Below are 20,401 nucleotides of genomic sequence, written 5' to 3'. Positions count from 1 at the left end.
TGGAAATGTGTCTAATTAGAAAGCAGCCTGTCAGATCAGAAGATGGCTTAAACTGGGTCCAAGATTTTTTTCTCAGAGTCTAATGTTGTTTAAGTAGTTACGTATTTATATGTAGTGTAACACTGAAAATACCCCCAAAAGATTATAGGGTGCACTTACACTTCCCCAGGCACTTGTGGACTGATCACTTTCCTTCTTCTCTCTGACTGAGAAATGTGTCAGCTATAGGGTTTTACAGTGTTTCAGCATGATCAGGGTGTAATTTAGCCCCCTGCATGCACAAGAGAGCAGAAAAGAGTTTGTTTTCCTTTCTTTCTGCTTCCTGTATAGTCCTGTGTAAACACAGTTTAGTCCGAGCACAGAACATCATTCTGTTCCAAGTATAGGTGACAAAAGCATGAGTTCTTGAAACAGATACTTTGAGGCCAGGTTTTCCCACTGTTTTATTCTGCAATAAAGGAAAAGCCCAGAGTGCTTTGTAATTAATGGTCTTTTCTACATTTTACTTCCATGCTGGCACAGCAACCCTTTGAATAAACCCAGCTTTATTCTCATGATAAGCTCAAGATATGTAGGAAGAAATTGAAGAAATAAAGAATAAATATAAAGACATTCTAAAAGAAATCATATGTTTTCCAAGAGTGTAAAGAGTATAAAATATCCTATTCGTGCATTCCTTCAGCACCTTCACAGCTGATCACAGAACATGAAATAGTCAAATAGGCAGCATCTCTCTAAAGGATGCTGAGGAATTTTTGTTTTAGAGGTATCAAGGTAATGAAAATGCATTTTATTACTCAGTCAAAGGAACCACTGTAAAAATTATAGTTAGCAAGTAACATTATTATGACAGAAAGAAAGAGAGGAGGGATTCTTTGCAGAATTGCATTCATATCACATGAAAGAAGGGATGCCATGCCTTCTTCTTTACTCTTTTTTCCTCCCCTGAGATTTCTTAATCACTTTAATGAAGCCTTTTGTTCCTGTTTTCAAAGAAGAAAAATTATGTCTTTGTTTTCTCCTTAAACATTACACAAATCTTAACATAGATAGCACTTCTAATTGATGTGATTTACGCTCTAACATTCAGAAAAGAATAGTTTTCTCTATTGGCATTATTCATTAATTAATGTAGATTTTAAAATACTCATTGAATAGTCCTTATGCACTCTATAAAGAAAAAGAGAGCAGATGACATAAAAAGATATGAGACTACCCTTTGAACTGCCCCTTGAAATACTGAAATATTCAGAAGCTACAACATTTTCATGCCATTTAAATATACTGAATTATGAGGAAGAAATATATTAAAATATGAAAACTTATATCCCTGTTATCCAAACACACTTAACCTTCTCTTTCTGAATGCATTGCTACCTGATACTGTTAATAATGATGTGCATGTTTGGAAGGTATCTTAAGTGCCTGACAATCTGTCAAATAGAGACTTTTATGGCTTGGTCTCGAAGCATAAATTGCTGTTTCTTCTTGTAATAAAGTAATAGCATAAAGTGTTTGTTACATATCAGACCTTGGGTTAGCTTTAGGGTAACAAGCTATGAAGCAACAGCCTGCAGATATATGTATATTAGACTAAATCTACTGTGGCATAATCAAAAGCCTGATGTAAATTGTAAGATTAATATTATTTAGCTGATATAATAGTTGGACTTGAAGTTTGAGACCACGGGACCAAGTGTGATAGCACCTGTTGCATCAGGTTGCCTGGCTTACAGACATCACCAGCTGGATCAGGTTTTATGCGTATATATTTATATGTGTGTGTGTGGTGGTTTGTATTTATGCGACCAGTGTGACTGGTGAGATGCAAATGTATTTTTGATAAATACTGTGGTTGTAGAGGATATAGTTTTTCCTGTGACATTATATTACATTTTATTCTTATGAGAATTATCTAACTTTCTTTAAAACATACCACACACAATGTATGTACCCTGTTGTCTCCTTAGGTTCTCCATATAGAGACAAGATCACTATAGCAATTCTTCAGCTGCAAGAGGAAGGCAAGCTCCACATGATGAAAGAGAAATGGTGGAGAGGCAATGGCTGCCCAGAGGAGGAAAGTAAAGAGGCCAGTGCTTTGGGAGTTCAAAATATTGGAGGAATCTTCATCGTGCTGGCAGCAGGACTGGTTCTGTCTGTCTTTGTGGCAGTGGGGGAGTTTTTGTATAAATCAAAAAAAAATGCCCAGTTGGAAAAGGTAAATATTGTCTTTTCCTATTTTATATATATGGTCTATTTAAATAATACTTTAAGCATTTGGTAGTGAAATGTAGGTGATGCATACTGATTGTTTATTACAGTGTGATTTAGTTTAGTATTTGTGTAACAAAGGATCACAGCAAAGTACCCAAAGTTTTACATTTACAGCTTTTAATTTGTGTTCAATGTGTTTAATTGTAGCCAGATTTCAGGACAAGTGACTATTTCTCCTCTTATTCAAGCCTGAAAAAAGACAGCTTTTTACTCCTGGAAGTTCACTGCAGTTAATTTTATGGATGAAGAAGAAATCTGAAACTGTAATGGGAAACAAATTAATCTTCTACATATAATTCTGATTTTCATAAGACAAACTGTCTGTAGCTTAAAGTCAAAATCTAAAAATGTGTCTAAAGAAATGTTCTTTACAGAAGTTTATGCTTGCAAAGTTGTACCGGTAGCATCTGGAAAAGATTATGTCAGCATCATTTTTTTTTGGTGGGTTTACTACTGGTATGATGTCCTGTAATTTCAAACTGACTCAGTTTTGAAAATTCTAGTGTTAATTTGTTCTGTACTTGCAATTTATACAACAACAATATTGTAATTGTGCCAACACTAGTGATAGCTTGTGAAATTCTTAGTTAGAATTATCATTTTTGCATAATAAATACATCTTTATAGATATATATGTATGTCCATGTTTAAATGTAAACTTAAACTGTATTTTATTGCTATGACAAATTCTGAACTTTAAAAATTGAGAGAAACTGTTGGACCTTACTAGGTCTTTTTCTTTTTTTCTTCTTCTCCTTTCAAGGAGCTTGTGACCTATGGCAATTTCTATATTTATATTTATACATTTAATTTAATATTATCAGAAGTAAATCCAATGACTATATTTATATTAATATTTTTCCAGATGCTACTGGTGAGTTTTTGTAACTTGAATCATTACTCAGAAAATTTACAATTTGTTTTTACTTCTTTTGAGGCAACCTTTTGATATGCAAGTGTCCTGTTATAAACATATTGTTAAATAAGTTTTTTTCTAATACACACAAAGGCAGTGTGAGGTTACAGTGTCCTAAACACAGTTTGAACATGGGTACATTTTATAAAATTGTTAAAGAACCATTTAGATCCTTTTCTTTATGATACTACAGGCTAATTCCTTTCTGTTAACTTACTATTGAAATGTTATGTTTCTGAAATGAATTTGAGGACAAAGGTACCAGTTACTTAATTAACCCATGTAAGTATCAATAATTTTTATCCATTCCTAACATGGATATGGATTTCATATGGAAATCAATATAATTTGGTTTAGCTTTTCTAGATTTTTAACAAGGAATCACATAGAAAAATAGAAATGTTTTGTTAATAATCTTGTAACATAAGTTCAGTATTTTTCAGGGTGTGAATGAGTCTTTTACATGCCAATAACAGCATGTTGGAAGTTGTCTGAGGAAGCAAAGAGAAACTTCTTAATTAAGGACATGTTTCTCTAAGCCCTATGGTTTTGTTATCTTTTTCCTATTGTTTTTTTATTTGCTTCTTTTTTATTTTTGTTGGTTAATGATGGATAGACATAGCAATGACTGAAAGTATCAGACCTTTTAACAGTACTGCTACCAGAAAGGTTTTATCATCAACTATTGAGATACTTTAAAACACTAGGAGTGAATCTCAAGTGCTTCAGATCGTCAGAATTCTCTCCTCTCTTTCTTTCTTGTCGCCAGTCTCTTACCTTCCCTCCCCTCCCCACTATACCCACATACCCTGATGTCAGAAAATCAGTAAAATTGCAGTAAAACTTTACTTGTGGAATGAAATTAACAGGAAGATGATGCAGGCATCGCTGCACGTGGCCTACCCCAGCATCCCCTCATCCACTCTTCTCCCAGCACACACAGAACCTCAGTGAACATCTTGTATCCTCTCCTAATGTAGCAGGTCCCCTTTGCCTGGGAGAGGGAGCAAGCAGCAGCCAAAGGGGATATAGCTGTCTCCAGTTTCTACGTCACCTCTGCTGGGATAAGTAAACCATGCAAGTAATGCTGCCTTGGCTATCCCATGGGGAGAGGGGAAGCAACAATTTTGGTAACATTTATAGTTCCATCCTTTTAGAATCAGAGTATCCTTCTGGCATTTGTATCATGCCTGTCAATGCTTGGAAATAGGGAAGATCAAAGGTCATATTAACAACCAAGGAAACAAATCAGATCACTTCAGCTGCTGAATATATGGAGTATCCTGGGACATAAGTGGGCATATTAACATGTGTGTCTGCTTTGTAATGTATACAAAACCTGCACTTCCACTGGGGAGGCAATGCAGATTTAAAGTGTATAAACTAGATATAGTTTTTTAGCATTTTTGGTGTCACCACACTGCTGGAGTGCACACTTAAACAGAGACATTGGCTGGGTGAACCTAGCCAGAAGAGTGAAACCTTGAAAGGAACTGAGCTTCAAAAAGCAGCAGACAGCATCATGTTATTTGCTAAAAATCTATTGCATCTTGTAATCAAAGTATTTCAGTACATCCATGGTCCTGATGTGCTCAAAAATCCAGAGGAAACATGTGACACTAGCTGTAGTGTTTCTGGAAAAGCAGATGAATACACGCAACTACAGCACTTTCCAGACACAAAGAAATTCCACTTCTATTGTCAGCTTTCAAAAGCAAAGAAAACCCTGGATGTTACCACAGTTAGACTGTTAGTCACTGACACTTTGACTAGTTTGTTTGAAAGATGAGTGTCCTAATTTACTAAGTATTGTCTAGAAGATCCAAATCCGATGGATGTGAAAAGAACAATATATGGATTCAGTTCTGTTATCATTTATAGCCATTCAAAACTCATTGAGCCATCAGCAGGTCAGAATTAGTTCTGCTTGTGAAAAAATAGGAGACGTACATTTTGCTAATTTTGACCTGTTAAGTACTTCAAATAATGTGAAAAGAGACACATGTCAACATACCTTAACTGTTTGTTTCACTACAGGAGATCTGATCGTGGATTTCCTATAATGCAAAATACTAGATTAAATCTTAAAGTGTACTGAAACAATAACACCAACAAAATATTTCTGGAGTTATATGATCAAATCATAACCTAAACATCAGCTAAATTATCATCTCTGAAAGAGTTATTTATTTATAATTTATTATAAAAACAGTAACTAAATTGATACTGGTTTATATTTTACACACATTTCTCAAGGAAGGCAAAAACAATTGCACTTTCCATGGGAAATAATTCACTGCTAAGCTGTACAACTGAGTTGAGAAATACCAGTCTGGATAGTTTATCTCACAAGGTACAATGAATGAGAAGTTAGCAGGACTGGACCCCAAGCAAACATTGGTAGCTGCAAATATACATGTGTGTTACATACAAAACAGTGTTACTTACAACTGCAGATTCTATTGAACAAGAAATTCTGAATGCTGAACTGTGACCTGTATATAAGACTAACTATGTCTTTGAAGATGGAACAAACTTAACTGGTTGACTTTTGCCCAAAAGAAATTGTGCACAAAAATTTCAAACACCTTTTGCAAAATGCACAAACCATATTTTGGTTTTGATAATGTAAGGATAACAGGAATAGAAGTTTCTGATCCTGGCTGGCTCCAAAACTCATGCAGCTTTAATTTTAGATTATGGTAGTATTCGATCTTCAACTTATTAGAAGTTAAACATGATTTTGCTATGATTGCCAATAGTTCTGAATTTGCTGTCTACCCCAAAACCACATTGGAGTAATGTGGTAAACTGGTTGTGTTTTGAGCTAAATAAGGATTGGAAATGACAAAGTATTGTCCTTGTCTATGGCAGAATTTTGAAATTCCAGTTGACACAGTGGAAAGGGGTAAGAGGAGGTGGCAGACCAGAAGCCGTCCTGACTGCATTCCTGCAGAGTAACCACAAGATGGTGCCTTCTAATTTCTCAGAGGGAAATTTAATTGTTACTTTTTAATAGAATTTATGTCACAATACTCACCTATTTTTCAGTTGCAGCCTTTCTAAAAAATCCTAAAGGCTTGTATTCTGTCCTATTGTATATGATACAAACATCTAATTATGTCATCTGCTTAGAAACATGTTATTAAGCAGACCTTTTTTATCTAGCCAATCTTGACAATAAATGCTCAGTCATTTGCATTTTATAATTGCTTTTGCTGGTGAATGACCTGCTCCCTGATTTTAACAGGCACACAGAGGGCAGTGAATAAACAATGTTAGAAACAGAAGCCATTTAAAACAATTACTATGTCCTTCTTTTTTATTGATGTGATTCAATGTGTTATGGGTTTATGTACATTTCATGCATCTAGTTTTGTATAACTCAAATTATTATCATAAAGGCCAGGGAAAACATTGACCTTGAAGACCATTAATATTTAGCATAATACATTGATGATTCTCAGTTTGAGAATTTATTGACCTTTTCTTTGTTTTTGTTTGGGTGGGGTTTTTTGGTGTTTTTTTTTTTTTAGTGGTTGGTTTGTTTGTTTATTTGTTTGGGGTTTTTTTTAAGTCTTCTCTGAGATTGTTTCCATTGTGATACCACCTTCACAGAGTGATTAGATACATTACCATTAATGTCAGCTGTGTGGTTTCTACCTGTGCACTGCTGAAAACTTTACCATGAAATTCACAGTATGGCTGGAGGCAGTGTCAAGAATGTATAGAACGTTGCTTGCTGTCACCCTTGCAAATGCTTGTCCTTGTATCCTTCCTGGTCATGGTTTCGTTGGAGAAGGTGACATTGGCTTGAGAAATTATCTTGACACCTGGTTTTACTAATGTAGCGGACCCATACCCTTTGCAAGAGGCAAGGAGGGACCAGGGGCTGCTAGGCAAAAAAAGCTTTTGTGCTTGTAGCCATATACAGTTGACACCATGTTGCGATTGTGCTTCTCTCAAATACACTTTGACTGTTCTTGATCTGTTTGCATTAAGTTAGTGTAAACGGTAACATGAGCTTATTTGCCAAGGTCCTTCTACAATCTGTTTGCACCAGGATAAATTTAATTCATCATGTCTTAGAATGCTTCTTTTTAGTATTGAGGTGTGCAAAGTGGGTACATGTAATTTGTTCTATGTGGAATGGTCTTACAGGAAGAAGTTAATAAGTTCGGAAATATTGTGGATGCTGCTTTATCAGTAGGACATGCAGAAAGTCAGCATTTCCATCTTTGCTTTAATTGTTATCTTACCAACGGTGCAAAACAAAATTACCACAATAATTTAATATGAAAAATGAACAGATTTTTAGGGTTCTTCTTTACCAGAATATTTTATGGTTTGGGGTTTTGTTTGGTTGTTGGTGTTTTTTTTTTTTTTTAATTTTACTAAATTATTTCTCATTAAGGTCTTTTTCATTACTTTCTCAAAAAATGCTGTTATATCAGTGTTATTGGAGTTCACAGAATATCCCTAACAGTTTAATATCAAAAGCCTTTCTTTAGTACTTGGGACAGTGGTTTATAATAGTCTTGGAACAACCCCAAAGTAAATCCCAGCCTAGTGATTATTTTTTTCCCCCTTTCCAGGGGGAGGCAAGTTCAAAAGATTTTAAAGTTGAAAAGCCTGTTCCTCAGGCTAGAATAAACAAAAGAATGTGGGCATTCTTGGTAAATCAAAGTCAAAGCTTTGGGATTTATATCCCAAGTAACTTTGATACAATGTACAGTGATGTAGCCTGTATTGTCATGTCCCATTTTGTAATGGAGTAACCTCAGAATTTTTAATATTGGCTTGGAAAAGCAGCAGCAGCTGTGACAGCTCAAAAAAAGAAATGTTTTTTCCAACTTTAGGACATTGCATTCTACAGATATACAGTTGGAAAATTGGGAACTTCTATCACCCTGCACTCCCTTTGGCACTGTATGTAGATGTATAGACTTGGATGGATAATTTGTATGTGTGTAAGTGTATAGATTATTTGGAACTGAAGTATTAATTATAATTAAATAACCTCTTGGAAACCACCTAAGTACATATTAAAGGATATTTTCTAATGGAAGGAAATGTTACAAAACCCCCAAATCCCCAAATCAAACCCATCACCACCACCACCCCACCACCCCCTCACAGGAAAAAAAGAAAAGACAAAAATAAGACAAAAAAATGGAAAAAGTGGAAAAAAAAATTGATTGACTGTAGCATTTTAAAAATCATTTGCAAAGAATAAAATATTAAAACCAAGATCTCTATTTTTATTTTTGATTGCAGCTCAACCAATATATATTTGATAAAGGACCTTGCTTCTGAGGTATCTCTAATAACTTACATAATTCAAGAAACAAAGAACAGAAAGATTTGAAATATATGTAAAGCTGACTACTGCACAAGTACAAATGTAGGAAAATGATTTCAGGAGGCTCACTGTTCCTTCATAGATATTCAATTAAAGATCAGGTTAAATTACAGGTGTGGGTTATGGAATATTTTATGTTTGACAAGAATTTAAAGTTGTATAATATTTTTTGAGCCCCCTGCATGTTGTTTATTTTATAGCAGGAATAATTCACTTTCACCCATCAGCAGAAAGAATATTCACTTTATACAACTATTGGCATCTCTGTAAAATAAATAAATAAATTCAATTCTCAAGAAAAAAATAAAATTGGATTATAGAACATTTACATCTTTCTAATAACTTTGCATTGCCTTCCCCTGAATATGACTTTAACATGTCGTGTATACAAATATTTTAATATATAAATATTGATCTTTGCGTGTTGAATTAATCAGCTATACTATTGCTAAGTGTAGTAGCACACACAGTTTAGTTCATCTAATTTAGATTACTTAGAATTCAGTATAAGCCAGCAAAGCAACAAGCATTTACAGCTACCTTTTAGACTGAGAAAATATCCTAGACTTCCAGATGAAACCATGTAATTACCAATGGATGCTAACCATGCTTAGTGCAATATGACTATAATAGTGTTTTCAAAATAGCAAAAAAACATTGTCATTAAATTAATATTAACAGTCTCTCTCTGTTCAATATGATTTGAGGCCATGCCAAATTTCATGTTAGGTTTATACTATCACACTGAACTATAAAACTAGTATAAATTTTTAAAGTGAATGATGTACAGTGGAATTTAGCTCAGCAAACTTTAAAAAAAGCTGTGTAGATATAGCTGAATTCAGTTAAGAGAAGTTGTATTTATTTTCTAAAATGTCTCTGTAAGATGGACTATTTATTTTCAAATTAAACTACATGATGCTATAGACAGTATTTTAATCCAGATAGATTCATACTCCAAGGGATTAATTACTTATCATGGTCACTTCCTTTCATCAAGCCTGAAGATCAGCAAACTGACCTTCCTTAGACAAACAGAGAATGGATTTAGATATAGGATCAAAAATTATTTAACAGGTGAATGAACTTTCACATCCAGTGGCTGAGTATGCATGATCTCAGGTGACCTGTTTCAGTGCGATCAAGATCCCCTCTGCTGAGAGGCGGAGCAATACCCTGCACAACTCTGATGGCAACATACAGAACCATGAAAATGTTGCAGTGGATATCATTTTAAACCGGATAGGCAATGCCATATCTTCTGCTGCTACTATGAATTGCTGTCAGCGCTTATTAGACACCTGGCAGTGGTTTGTTGCCATTGTCCAGGGACACTGGACTGCAGTAATATGTTCTGGAAGAAGACCTGGACTGGTGTGACAGGCTTCACACCAGTAGAAATTATTGCCACTGACTGAAACACAAGTGACAAAGAGTACTTCTCACCACTGATCCAGTTTGAAAACCCAGACCCAAACTTAGGAACCTGGAGAAATCTGAGACTGTAAGCCTCTTTCACAAGAGGTGGAACTGAATAATAAGTGTAGCTAATACCTTCTGAATGCTTCCCTGTACTTGTCCAGCATAGCACCTACCTCCCTGGGACTGAGCTGCCATCATTCCCCTATTCCAGCCAGATACTGGAAGTGCAAAATAACTGCACCATCCTGGTCTGACAAGAGGGTAGGACTGTGTATCATCTGCGTGCTGATGACACCACAGCCCAAATTATTTCATTATCTCCTCAGTGGCCTCATATGCATGTTGAAAGGAGAGATGACAGGATGAAACCTTGTGGAATCCTGCATGAGAGAGAGCCCTCGGGGCTGATGAGCAATTGCCCTATGCCATCCTCTGGGATTTCTCTGAGAGGAAAGAGTGGAACCACACAAGTGCAATCCCATCTGCCCCAGCCTAGGTCCACAGGTGAGTCAGAAAAACCACATGGTCAGTGCAATGGCCAGAAAGGCTGCTGGCAGAGCTAAACAAAGCCACCTCTGAAATAGCTTTTTGCACTAATAGAAGTTTCCCCATCAGCCACAGGAACCAGCGTAGCTGTCAGGATGCACTCAGACTGGAAACAGGGTTAAATAGTTTCAGAAGACTTTAAATAGACTCAGACTTGCTTTACCAGAAGTCTCTGACATCCACCAGAGTGCATTTTGTTTTGTCAGGAAATAAATCTTAGAATTCAACAGTGGCTGAATTGATTTTTTTACACACCGATTGATAACTTATTTAGGGCAAGCTGGAATCTTATTGTCCCACTGGGACACACCAACAGTATATGCTAGAAGTGGCCTGCAATGAGGTCCAGGTATGTCATCTAAGTTCATCATAGAACTCTAAAACTCAGTGAGCACTTCAGTTTGCAGAAGATTATTTCAGTGTTGTTTGTCACAGGAAGGGTCAGTCCCATCAGATTCTTGTTGATCCTCTCCGTAAAATATCTAGAAAAGTCCTTGAAACAATCCTCATGCAATTCAGTTACAGCTTCACCTCCTGCTTCACCAAACTGTCTGCAACAACTCTACTGGTCTTGACTTTGTAGATACTATGATGGAAGCAAACCTTAATTCACAGAATTAAGTTTCTGATTTTGCTTGATATTATTGTCTTTATTTGAGTAGGTGATGAAATTTCCAGTACATTTTGGCCTGAAAATAATTTCCTTCCACTTCTACCAAAAAGCCAGTAATTGCTACATCTGAGATTGAAATTATATTTGTGATATGTTCAGCCAATTGATGTGAACTTAGTCTGCAGTGTACTTGTGCATTATACTTGCTAAAGACTGAAAATGTGCTACATCAGCGAAGTCTGTGGCAAAATATTTTTAGTGTAACCATATGATGTGTATATAGATATATATGTATGTACATATATGTATATGTGTACAGCCTTCGATCAGCAGTCATGTCTGACCAGGTACATAACTAAGCAACCTAAAAATTTGATCAATACAGATACACCTTAACTTCTTTTGAAATGGTAATGCTTCAACTACAATGAAATATGATTTCTCTTTTTCTGAGGTTATTTTCATTCCATTAATTGTTCATCTCTTTGTGATGCTAAGTCAAAATTTTGCTAGGATTAATGTTTCTGTCTAGGGGCTTTAAGATTGACAGGTTTTCCATATACACATTCAAAATCCCTGGAGGAGTGGCATATGGAAGCAGAAACTGATTAGGAGGGAGGGTCAGGGTAGGGCTGTGCATTCATTCTCAGCTAACTTCAAGAAGATGAAAACCAGTTTGATTGATGTATCCTGCTTGATGCTAGAACACTGAACCATAACACAAGACGATGCAAGATTACTGCTGTTACTGCTTTGAGTAAATTAAAAAAAGCTTAAAATAATATCTGATATACAAGACTGGAAGTAATGAACTTCTTAGTATATCTTAGAAATTTTTATTAAAGGTTGACAGTCAATATGAACTGTATCAAAGAGGGGAAAAATATAAACCAGCAAGCAATTGCAGATTTTTATATTTAACATATGTTGAGTATTAGTCAATTAAATCAGAATATTAGGAGTGGTGCATGCATGCCATTCCTGGCTTCCCATTGCTCTTTTTAGGCTGTTACAAGCAAAATCTATGGTGATAATCTTATAATTCTGTCTCTAACAGATGTTAATATGATTTCTAAATGCCTTTCTAAATTCCTATATAGCAACAGAATGAAAACAGTTTAAATATTGTCTACCTTTCATATTAATACATACTTGCAAAGATACTTCTTTTTCTCAGGCAGTAAACCCATGCACAAGCTGTCTAAATAGATTGTAAACAGTGTTAATGTTTTGCAAAATTATTATCTTGATTCTACATGACTTTTGAGCTGTCAGCTGTGGCAAAGAATGAAAGACGTATCAATTCGTTTCTTGAGAAGATGAGTTTTTTCAACATTGCTTTGTTTTAAAAGGCTAAGATAACAGTTCTGATTAAAATTTTCTTCTGCACAGTTGAACTCCTCACTTAAAATTGCAGCTTTTTTCTAATGTTTTATAGTGATTTGCTGCAACAAAACAGTTGCGCTTAAATGCACTGTTGTTTAGAGAACTGTTTGTCTTCCTTCAACTCTTCTGCTAGATGATTATATCCAAGATGGCTTGGAGGCAGCATTTACTTTCTGGTAGCATTTAAGAAGACAACTTACAATTTTGTAAGGGTTGGTGAGAAATCAATAATTAACGTTCTTGTAACATGCCTGCAGCATGGAAGGTAAGTCGGGCACAGTAGATTATTTTCTCTCAGTTAAGCAGAGAGTCTTGTAATATATCTACTAAAAGTGACCAGTTTCATGATGGACAACTGTTTTGAAATATAGCCCATAGATTCTGTAAACATTTCAGTTTTCCCTTAACAATCTGAATAGTGAATTGAATTCTGGATTGGGACATTAAACTACATTTTCAAAAATCATATTGGAAAATCTCATTTATCTGTCACAAAAAAGTATTCTAGAGCTGCTTTGTTTTTTTTCCTGTCTTATTATTTCAAAAATTGTATCCTAGCAGTGAAAGAACACAAAGATAACTGTTCAGAAAATGGAGATTGTACACAGATTGGAATTGAAATGACACAAGAAAAGGATTTCTATTAAAAAAAAGGTCAAACATAAAGTAATACTTTGTCAACATGTTTTTTTTAAACATGATTCTGCAATATGTGGGAAAAATCTTCTTATATTTCTCAGGTAGAACCCAAGGTACAATCAGGATCCAGGTCATGAACTTTTACATAGCCTTGAATTAATCTTTTTTAAAATGCATCATTATTTCAGCGAGTGAATTTTTTTTTAAAAAAAACTAGTATTTCTGTTAGTGTTCAGTTACCAAAACAATGGTACTCTTTGGGAGCTCATACTGTTTACTGTTTTCAGACATTTGATATTTTAAAATATGCAACATACATAAAAATTACATATTAAATAATTAAATAATACTTTTATTAAAATATATGCAGATAAGTTCCCATGAATTTCATTTATACAAAATACTTTGAGAACATAGAATGGAAGAATTTTCTACATAACATAACTACCTCAAAATTGTGTTAACTGCCTTTCTGTCAGTACTGCCAATATTTATCATTTAATGAGTTTTCAGATCCAGGTAAAATTCTCAGATAAAATGTGTTGGCAAGTTTCTTGAGATCTCATTTTTAGGATATTTCAGCATGTTGACATGAAGTGCATGTGTCTTCTTACCTCTTAGCTACTGATTGTAAACCTGTTCTTGCTGATATTACCCTTTGGTAAGTGTTTGCAGATCTTTGCAAAAGGTTTTGGTGGACTGATGCATCTTGAAAAGGATTCACTTTGTTCTGGCACTCATCAGATGTCTTGGTAAAAAAAGGCAAAAGACACAATCTTGAAAGTGTTAACTGCTAATGCACCGATTTAAAATTTAGGAGGATTTTGTTCCTCAGAATGTTTCAGTTAGGTCTTTGATTCCAGAGGTGAGCACCATATAATGGCTGGAGGTGGTATAATGCTGAGAGTTGCAGCATTTTCTTCTTGATGGATTCCCTGTGAAATTCCTGAGTTATATGCTAGGCTCCCCATAGAGTGAAAATGCCAAGGTCTGTAAGCCTTAGCAATTTAGCCTGTAAGCCATTAGGGAATATTAAATTAAATCTTGCCCTTTTGAAAGGTTTCAGGGTTAACTTCAGATTAATAATCATAAATACAGTTCTGACGTTAAGCAACAACACTTTCTTAAAAAAATAGAAAGTCTAAGAGAATTGAATATTTTCTTTCAAATACAGCTGGATGAGAAGGAGGTGCAGTTTCCTGCTTTCTACACAATGCTAAGCAAAGACACCTTATGCATGAAGGTCCAGCATATTACAGCTCAATTACCAATATTAGCCACCTCATTCACACACTGAAAGCTCTAAGTTTTGCCCTGGATGTAAACCCTGTGCACCAGAACATTTTTAAAAGGGGTTGCTAATGAGTGTCCATTGCAGAAGTCACTCTGGCCAGAAATGAAAAATTTTGTCTTGAACTTTGGCCTCTGAAGGACTTGTGCTTGGCTCTGCACCAGAGACATATACCTTCCTCTTCTTTGGATTCACAGCTTAAATTTTTCTTAGTTGCAGGTGGCTAAACCCTTTCTGTCATAAGTTGAGTAAGTGTCATTCCTGTATTTCAAACTTAGCAGGAGAAATGTATTACAGCCAGAGTAAAACTACCCTTTCCTTCCCACCTGCCTATTCCTTTATTCATGCAAATGATTATGGAAGAGGGCATTTGTTTGGGATTTGAGGGATTCAGGTTCACTTCTAACCCATGACCGGGACACCTCATGTTTGCACTCTTTTGCACTAAACAGAATTTTACATAAAAATATTGAAGTCATTACCGAAACCAGAACTACCACGGAAGCCTTTCCTCCGCCACTCTGTGTTCTAATCCCTGATCTACAGAGAAGCCCACATGCTCACTCTTTTCCTTTCTCCAGCTCTGCCTCTGTTAACTACTTCCATGTAAAGTGGAACAGGGTCAGTAGGTGGAAACTGCAGGTGGTTTTACCTTGAAATGCTGTTACAGCCCTTTGTTGAGACTGATGCTTAAATCTCCTCCAGCAGAAGACATTACTGAAATGACACTCAGACATGTCTCACATTCAGCTCTAACGATCCAGCTGATGAATGGCCGCACAGAAGAAAAGTTGTAATGTCTGCTACATGTCCTTCTTTAGCAACTGCCACCTTTTTTTGAGGAACTTGATTTGTTAGGTCCTTTCAGAGCACGCGTGATGGATTGATGACCTTGCATGTGGAGAATTTGAGTGTGAATTCTGATGGGATCCAGGACTTAGCCAAGAACCAATGTGTCTAGCAGAATTTCTACTGATCATTGCCAAATGACAAACTTACAAAGTTTAATGTACCAAACTGGGTGCGTTACTGCTCACAGTGTCTTCAGCCCTGGAAGTTGAAGCTGAATGCAGACTGGGATAAATTCAGCTTCAGTGTAGGTTCCCAAAGAACTAAGCAGGCTTAAGTATTTTCTGGATCTAATCTCCAGACTCCAGGTTTGTATGAATAATGGAGATGTAACAGTTTACAAATAAAGCAGTTTTAGATTTGGGATATAAATGAGACAATATATCTTGATTGATGATCTATCACTAATCACACGAAATCAAAAAAGAGGTATTTACAATAATTCTAGGTACTCTGCCTTTTTGTTTGTTTGTTTTACTTTTTTTTCTCTCCCTTTTTTCTTTTAATTTTTCCATTTTATTTTTCCAGATTTTCTCCCTGGACTTCAGATTAGTTATTAAGAAAGCAAAATGCAAAGGGCTAGATTATACCTCAGATTTTCTTTGGGTGAGAGCAATTGTCAGAGGCTTATAATAACATTTCAGGCTTTGGGATGTGTTATTTAGTTAATAAGTATCTCCATTAGCTGGAAAACTTTGAAGTTAAAGTATATGATAAAAGTGCTTAATTCACAGACCCCAAAGAGACTGTTCTTCCTTACTTTGATATTTCATCTATACTCCAGTTCTCACTGAGGAGAGGCTAATTGCTCAGCACACTATTAGAATTCAGTCAGACTGAAGGAATAACAGATAATTTATTTTACTTTTCAAATTTCTTGCATTGTAAAATGGAAAAAGTGTTTTGAGGATCTAGCTTTTGATGAAAACATGTTAATAAACTTTTTTCTGATAATGTGCTTTTCATAGTGATTGATGAAATGGAATAATTTTTTCAAATATATACTCCACATGATAGTCAGTAGTGGAAGAAGTGTTTACATACAGAATATATTAACAATGAGTTTGCATTTTTATAGTATTTAAACATTAATTTAGGTAAACTTCCTATATTAAGGCTTGTTGTTTTGTTGAGGAACAGCTATTTAAATCATATAGAAATGAAATTACTATATTGAAATACTGAATTTTTAATAAACATGTTACGTTCAGCTGCTGTCCTGTAAGGCTAACTTATGTTAACAGAACATCTGCTGGAAATATTGCTATGTATCATATGCATCCATAGTTAGTAGCTGCCAGATAAATAATTGTAGAAACAAGGTGATTTTTTCACTGAGTCATCACAGCTTGATGATTAATTTTAATTATTATGTGATGCATATTTAAAAGAGAGCAATTTGTTATGTGCTCCGGGCTGAAACATAGCAAACTTACAGGACTGACAAAGCTGTGCCAATAGAGTGAATCTGCTTCTAGACATTGCAGCTAGATATTTCTTACAGATTGTTTTCTTCTTCTTCCTCTATTTCCCTCTGTAGAGGTCCTTCTGTAGTGCCATGGTAGAGGAGCTAAGGATGTCCCTGAAGTGTCAGCGTCGATTAAAACACAAGCCACAGGCCCCTGTTATTGTGAAAACAGAAGAAGTTATCAACATGCACACGTTTAATGACAGAAGGTTACCAGGTAAAGAAACCATGGCATAGAGCTGGGAAGCCAAATACCCCAAGCACAAACTGTCATCTTTTTTCCAAACAACCTTGCGAGAATGTTTCCTGTGGAAATATGCAACCTGTGCAAAATAAAATGAGTTACCTCATGCCGCTGTGTCTATGAACTAGAGACTCTGTGATCTCAGCAGTTGCAATGGCCAGACTCGAATCACAAGCATCATGGATCAACCAAGTTATGCGGGGTTACACTGTTCGTCATGGGTTTCCACCATTCTGAATGAATGAAAGTTCCATGTGAGTTTTGTGGCTGGTTTCAAATGCAGTCTCAGTGAGAAATTACAGGTTCCTTTTGAAGTTCAACGGTTGCCAGGAGATGGAGAATAAATGTCCAAGATGATACTAACTATGGAAGGAGTCTAGTAAAAGTAATATCTCAGAACTGTAGTGGAACAAGAAACCATATGTTCATCTGAACTTCCAAGCATAGAAGAGTTGGTAACTGCTGGTAGACAGAAACTACCCATATGGACAGGCAATATGAGTTTCCTGGATGGGAGGAATGTTAAAGTGAAGAAACACGAATCCCATGAATAAAGGATAATTATGAGGATGCTCACCTGCTTTTGGACTGTCTGTGTCACTGAACTAAGTAAATAAATAATAATTAAAAAATCAGTAACTTAATTTTACCTGGGCTGGAACTTTGATCTAAAAAAAACAACAAAAAAATTCTATAATTTTGACCCAATTTTTAGATGAAAGAAAGCTTCCTTAGTACAGAGGAATGTATCTTACAACCCTTAGATATAAGCAACTAATTTTTTTTCTTTAATTGTGAAAAAAGGGGGTTGGGGGGTGGGAAACAGTGTATTCCACACATAGAGGGCTTGCATTTTAGACTGAATGGGTTTTGAAACCCTTGTTCCTGCTACTAATTGAACTCAATGGAGCCTGTGCAATTCTCGCTAATATTGGAAGTGGGATGGGTCACCTAAAAGAAGTGAATGTGGAGAACTTTAAGGAGGACTGCATTTTTCAATACAGTCACAATATTAAATGAACAAAATTCTTGAGCAGTTTTTTTTTAAAAAAAAATGTTCAGGTTTATTTGTGGAAATGCAAGATTTCTATGAAAATAGTTTTTGTATGGAAATTTTTGTAATACTTTTTATCAACAAAATAAGAACATGTGTTTCTGTCAGGGGTGTGATGCCAAGCATGAATGGTAGTGCGTGTGCACCACCAACGTTTGGTGAAAACTATTTTTATCGAGAAAAAGGAATCTTAGAAGAGACATATTTTCAAGTTAGATAATATAAAAAATAGGTGCACTACCACCACTGCTTACCATGCTACACCCCTGGTTTCCACTAGGCTGATAACATGCTGTCATGAACAATTGTGTGTAAATGGTAAAAGACACAGACCTCTTGACCACATTGTGATAATAGTTAAAGTGCACCCGGTTTGCTGTTTGAATCCAATGCACTAAATTAAAAAAAAAAAAAAAAAAAAAAAAAAAAGCGCATTAAAATTATGTCAGTTTTAGTTGTTTTGTTTTTGCTGTGTGATTTGAGCAACATACGTATGGTACTTTGTGTCAATACTGGTACTTAACGTCAGTTTAGTGCCCTATCCTGCCGATTCTTGTCACTAAACACGCAGCCAGAGAGTTTGCTGGGATTTCTGAGAGAAGCCAGTACAGCACATTATAATAAGTTTTTTGCAGAATCTGGCTCTTAGCTGCTTCAAATCTAATTTGTATAGTCCTGCCTGTGATGAGTTCCTGGACATAACATTTTGAAATGCTGCCCTAGAAATGCTGAATCTTCCACCTCTGTCTACTGTAAATTTACTTGCATCTCAACAAAAAATGTATAGAATGGACTGTGTAGGAATGTTATGTCAGCCAAAAAAGATCAAGAAGTTGGTCTTTATATGGAAAATAATTTGACTAATTAAAAAAAAAAAAACAACCAAAAACCAACAACAAACAACCCTTTAAAATTATCATAGATAATCAGTCATTGGTGAGCAATGAGATCATTTGTTTACTGGGGCTTAATTTAGTTTTATCATGATCTTTCTAGCACAAAAGTATAAGATATATCATTCAAATTGTAAAAATTGTGTCATGAAATTTGGGGGGAAGGGGGAGGTTTGTGTCTACTACCTGGTTCTCATAAATCTTCATAGAGACTGAGCTGGCCATTTCCATCATGAACAGGGACTGAGAAAGCAAATTCTCTTATATTTGTGAGAATTTCATCCCCATTTCTGTGAAAACAAGTTATCTTTGTCTGAAGTATAAACAAGATAAAAACACCTTCAACAAAGACTCTGAAAATGAGTATACTTACGTAATACAACTTTAAGTTAATTCTTTAAAATACAGAGGGGAAGAAAGTAACTGTCATACAACACAATGAAAACTCCGAATTATGGTGGTTTGGAATGGGAAAAAAAATTGGCTATTGCATTTGATTGATGATTTACAATAAAATTTGTAAAATCATGTAATAAAATGCTGTATTATGTTCAAACAAATCTTTCTTTTCTCCGTTAAGGGTGTTGAAATAAGCAGGATTCCATTCGTACCTTGATGCACATGACTAATTCTCAGTAAGTTTATGTGAGCCAAAGTAAGTGTGAACGCAGGATAGGTCCCAAATGTTTTACTGGGCCAAAGTCCCCAAAGGAACAAAAATCTTAACACAGAAGTAGTGTGGCTTAATTAAAATTTTAGTGAGAATTTCAGCCTTCCATTATTAAGGGAAATATGCAAAGTAACTGGAGATTTGTATTTAAGATCAAGACTAGAAATGCATGGCTCCACAGATTCATAGTAGGATAATAGCTTTTTTTAAAAATCATACATTAATTCATAATGTTACTTTGTTATGCATTAGTAATTATTTCTGTATTCTTCACAGAAAATTAAGACATCTAAAGAAAAATAACACAGTTTACCCCCAAAGTAGCAGAAAATACTCCTTTTGTATTGGAGTAGTTTTGTGCTCCAAAAAGCTCAACAGTTCATTTTCCCTTCACTGTTGTGAAGGAAAACCTCAATTCTGAGTTTGAATTCCTGTTTGAAAGACCTCTGAATAGCTAGTCTGAAATTCCCAAATTCTTGTGTAGTGTAAATTTCTATAGTTTTATTAAAATGAATGGAACTATACCAGCTAAAATAAAGTGAGTATCTGGCCCATGAAGATTCAGAATCTGTATGTAACTGCTTTATGTGGTTTCATATGAAAGGTCAATTAGTCTGTTGATTTCCCAGGACGGGATGATGGGTGTTTCTCTGACTGACCTTGGATGTCACTCTAGAGAAGACTTTTAAAGCAGTTATAACTCAGTTATATGGTGCTATCTGGTGGATGACAATTAGAGGTAAAAACGGAACTAGACTCCTTTTTATTCCC

At 35.4% G+C, this 20,401-nt stretch overlaps 1 protein-coding gene across 2 annotated transcripts in view; it reads left to right on the top strand.

Annotated features, from left to right (window-relative positions):
- GRIK2 (glutamate ionotropic receptor kainate type subunit 2) overlaps window positions 1-18,510 on the top strand; it is a 409,634-nt gene extending 391,124 nt beyond the window's left edge. The window contains exons 15-16 of one of the 2 annotated variants that reach the window (XM_040599269.1): window positions 1,971-2,221; window positions 16,842-18,510. In XM_040599269.1, coding sequence (XP_040455203.1) covers window positions 1,971-2,221; window positions 16,842-17,006 — 416 coding nt within the window. In that variant the 3' untranslated portion in view covers window positions 17,007-18,510. Of the gene's footprint in view, window positions 1-1,970; window positions 2,222-10,303; window positions 10,594-16,841 lie in introns of those variants that run through there. The other variant, XM_040599270.1, reaches the window with a different exon arrangement.
- Window positions 18,511-20,401: the final 1,891 nt, after the last annotated feature.

Source organism: Falco naumanni, chromosome 6 (assembly GCF_017639655.2).
Source record: "Falco naumanni isolate bFalNau1 chromosome 6, bFalNau1.pat, whole genome shotgun sequence".
In the NCBI taxonomy this organism is placed as follows: Eukaryota; Metazoa; Chordata; class Aves; order Falconiformes; family Falconidae; genus Falco; species Falco naumanni.
This window is presented reverse-complemented; position numbering and strand designations above follow the sequence as displayed.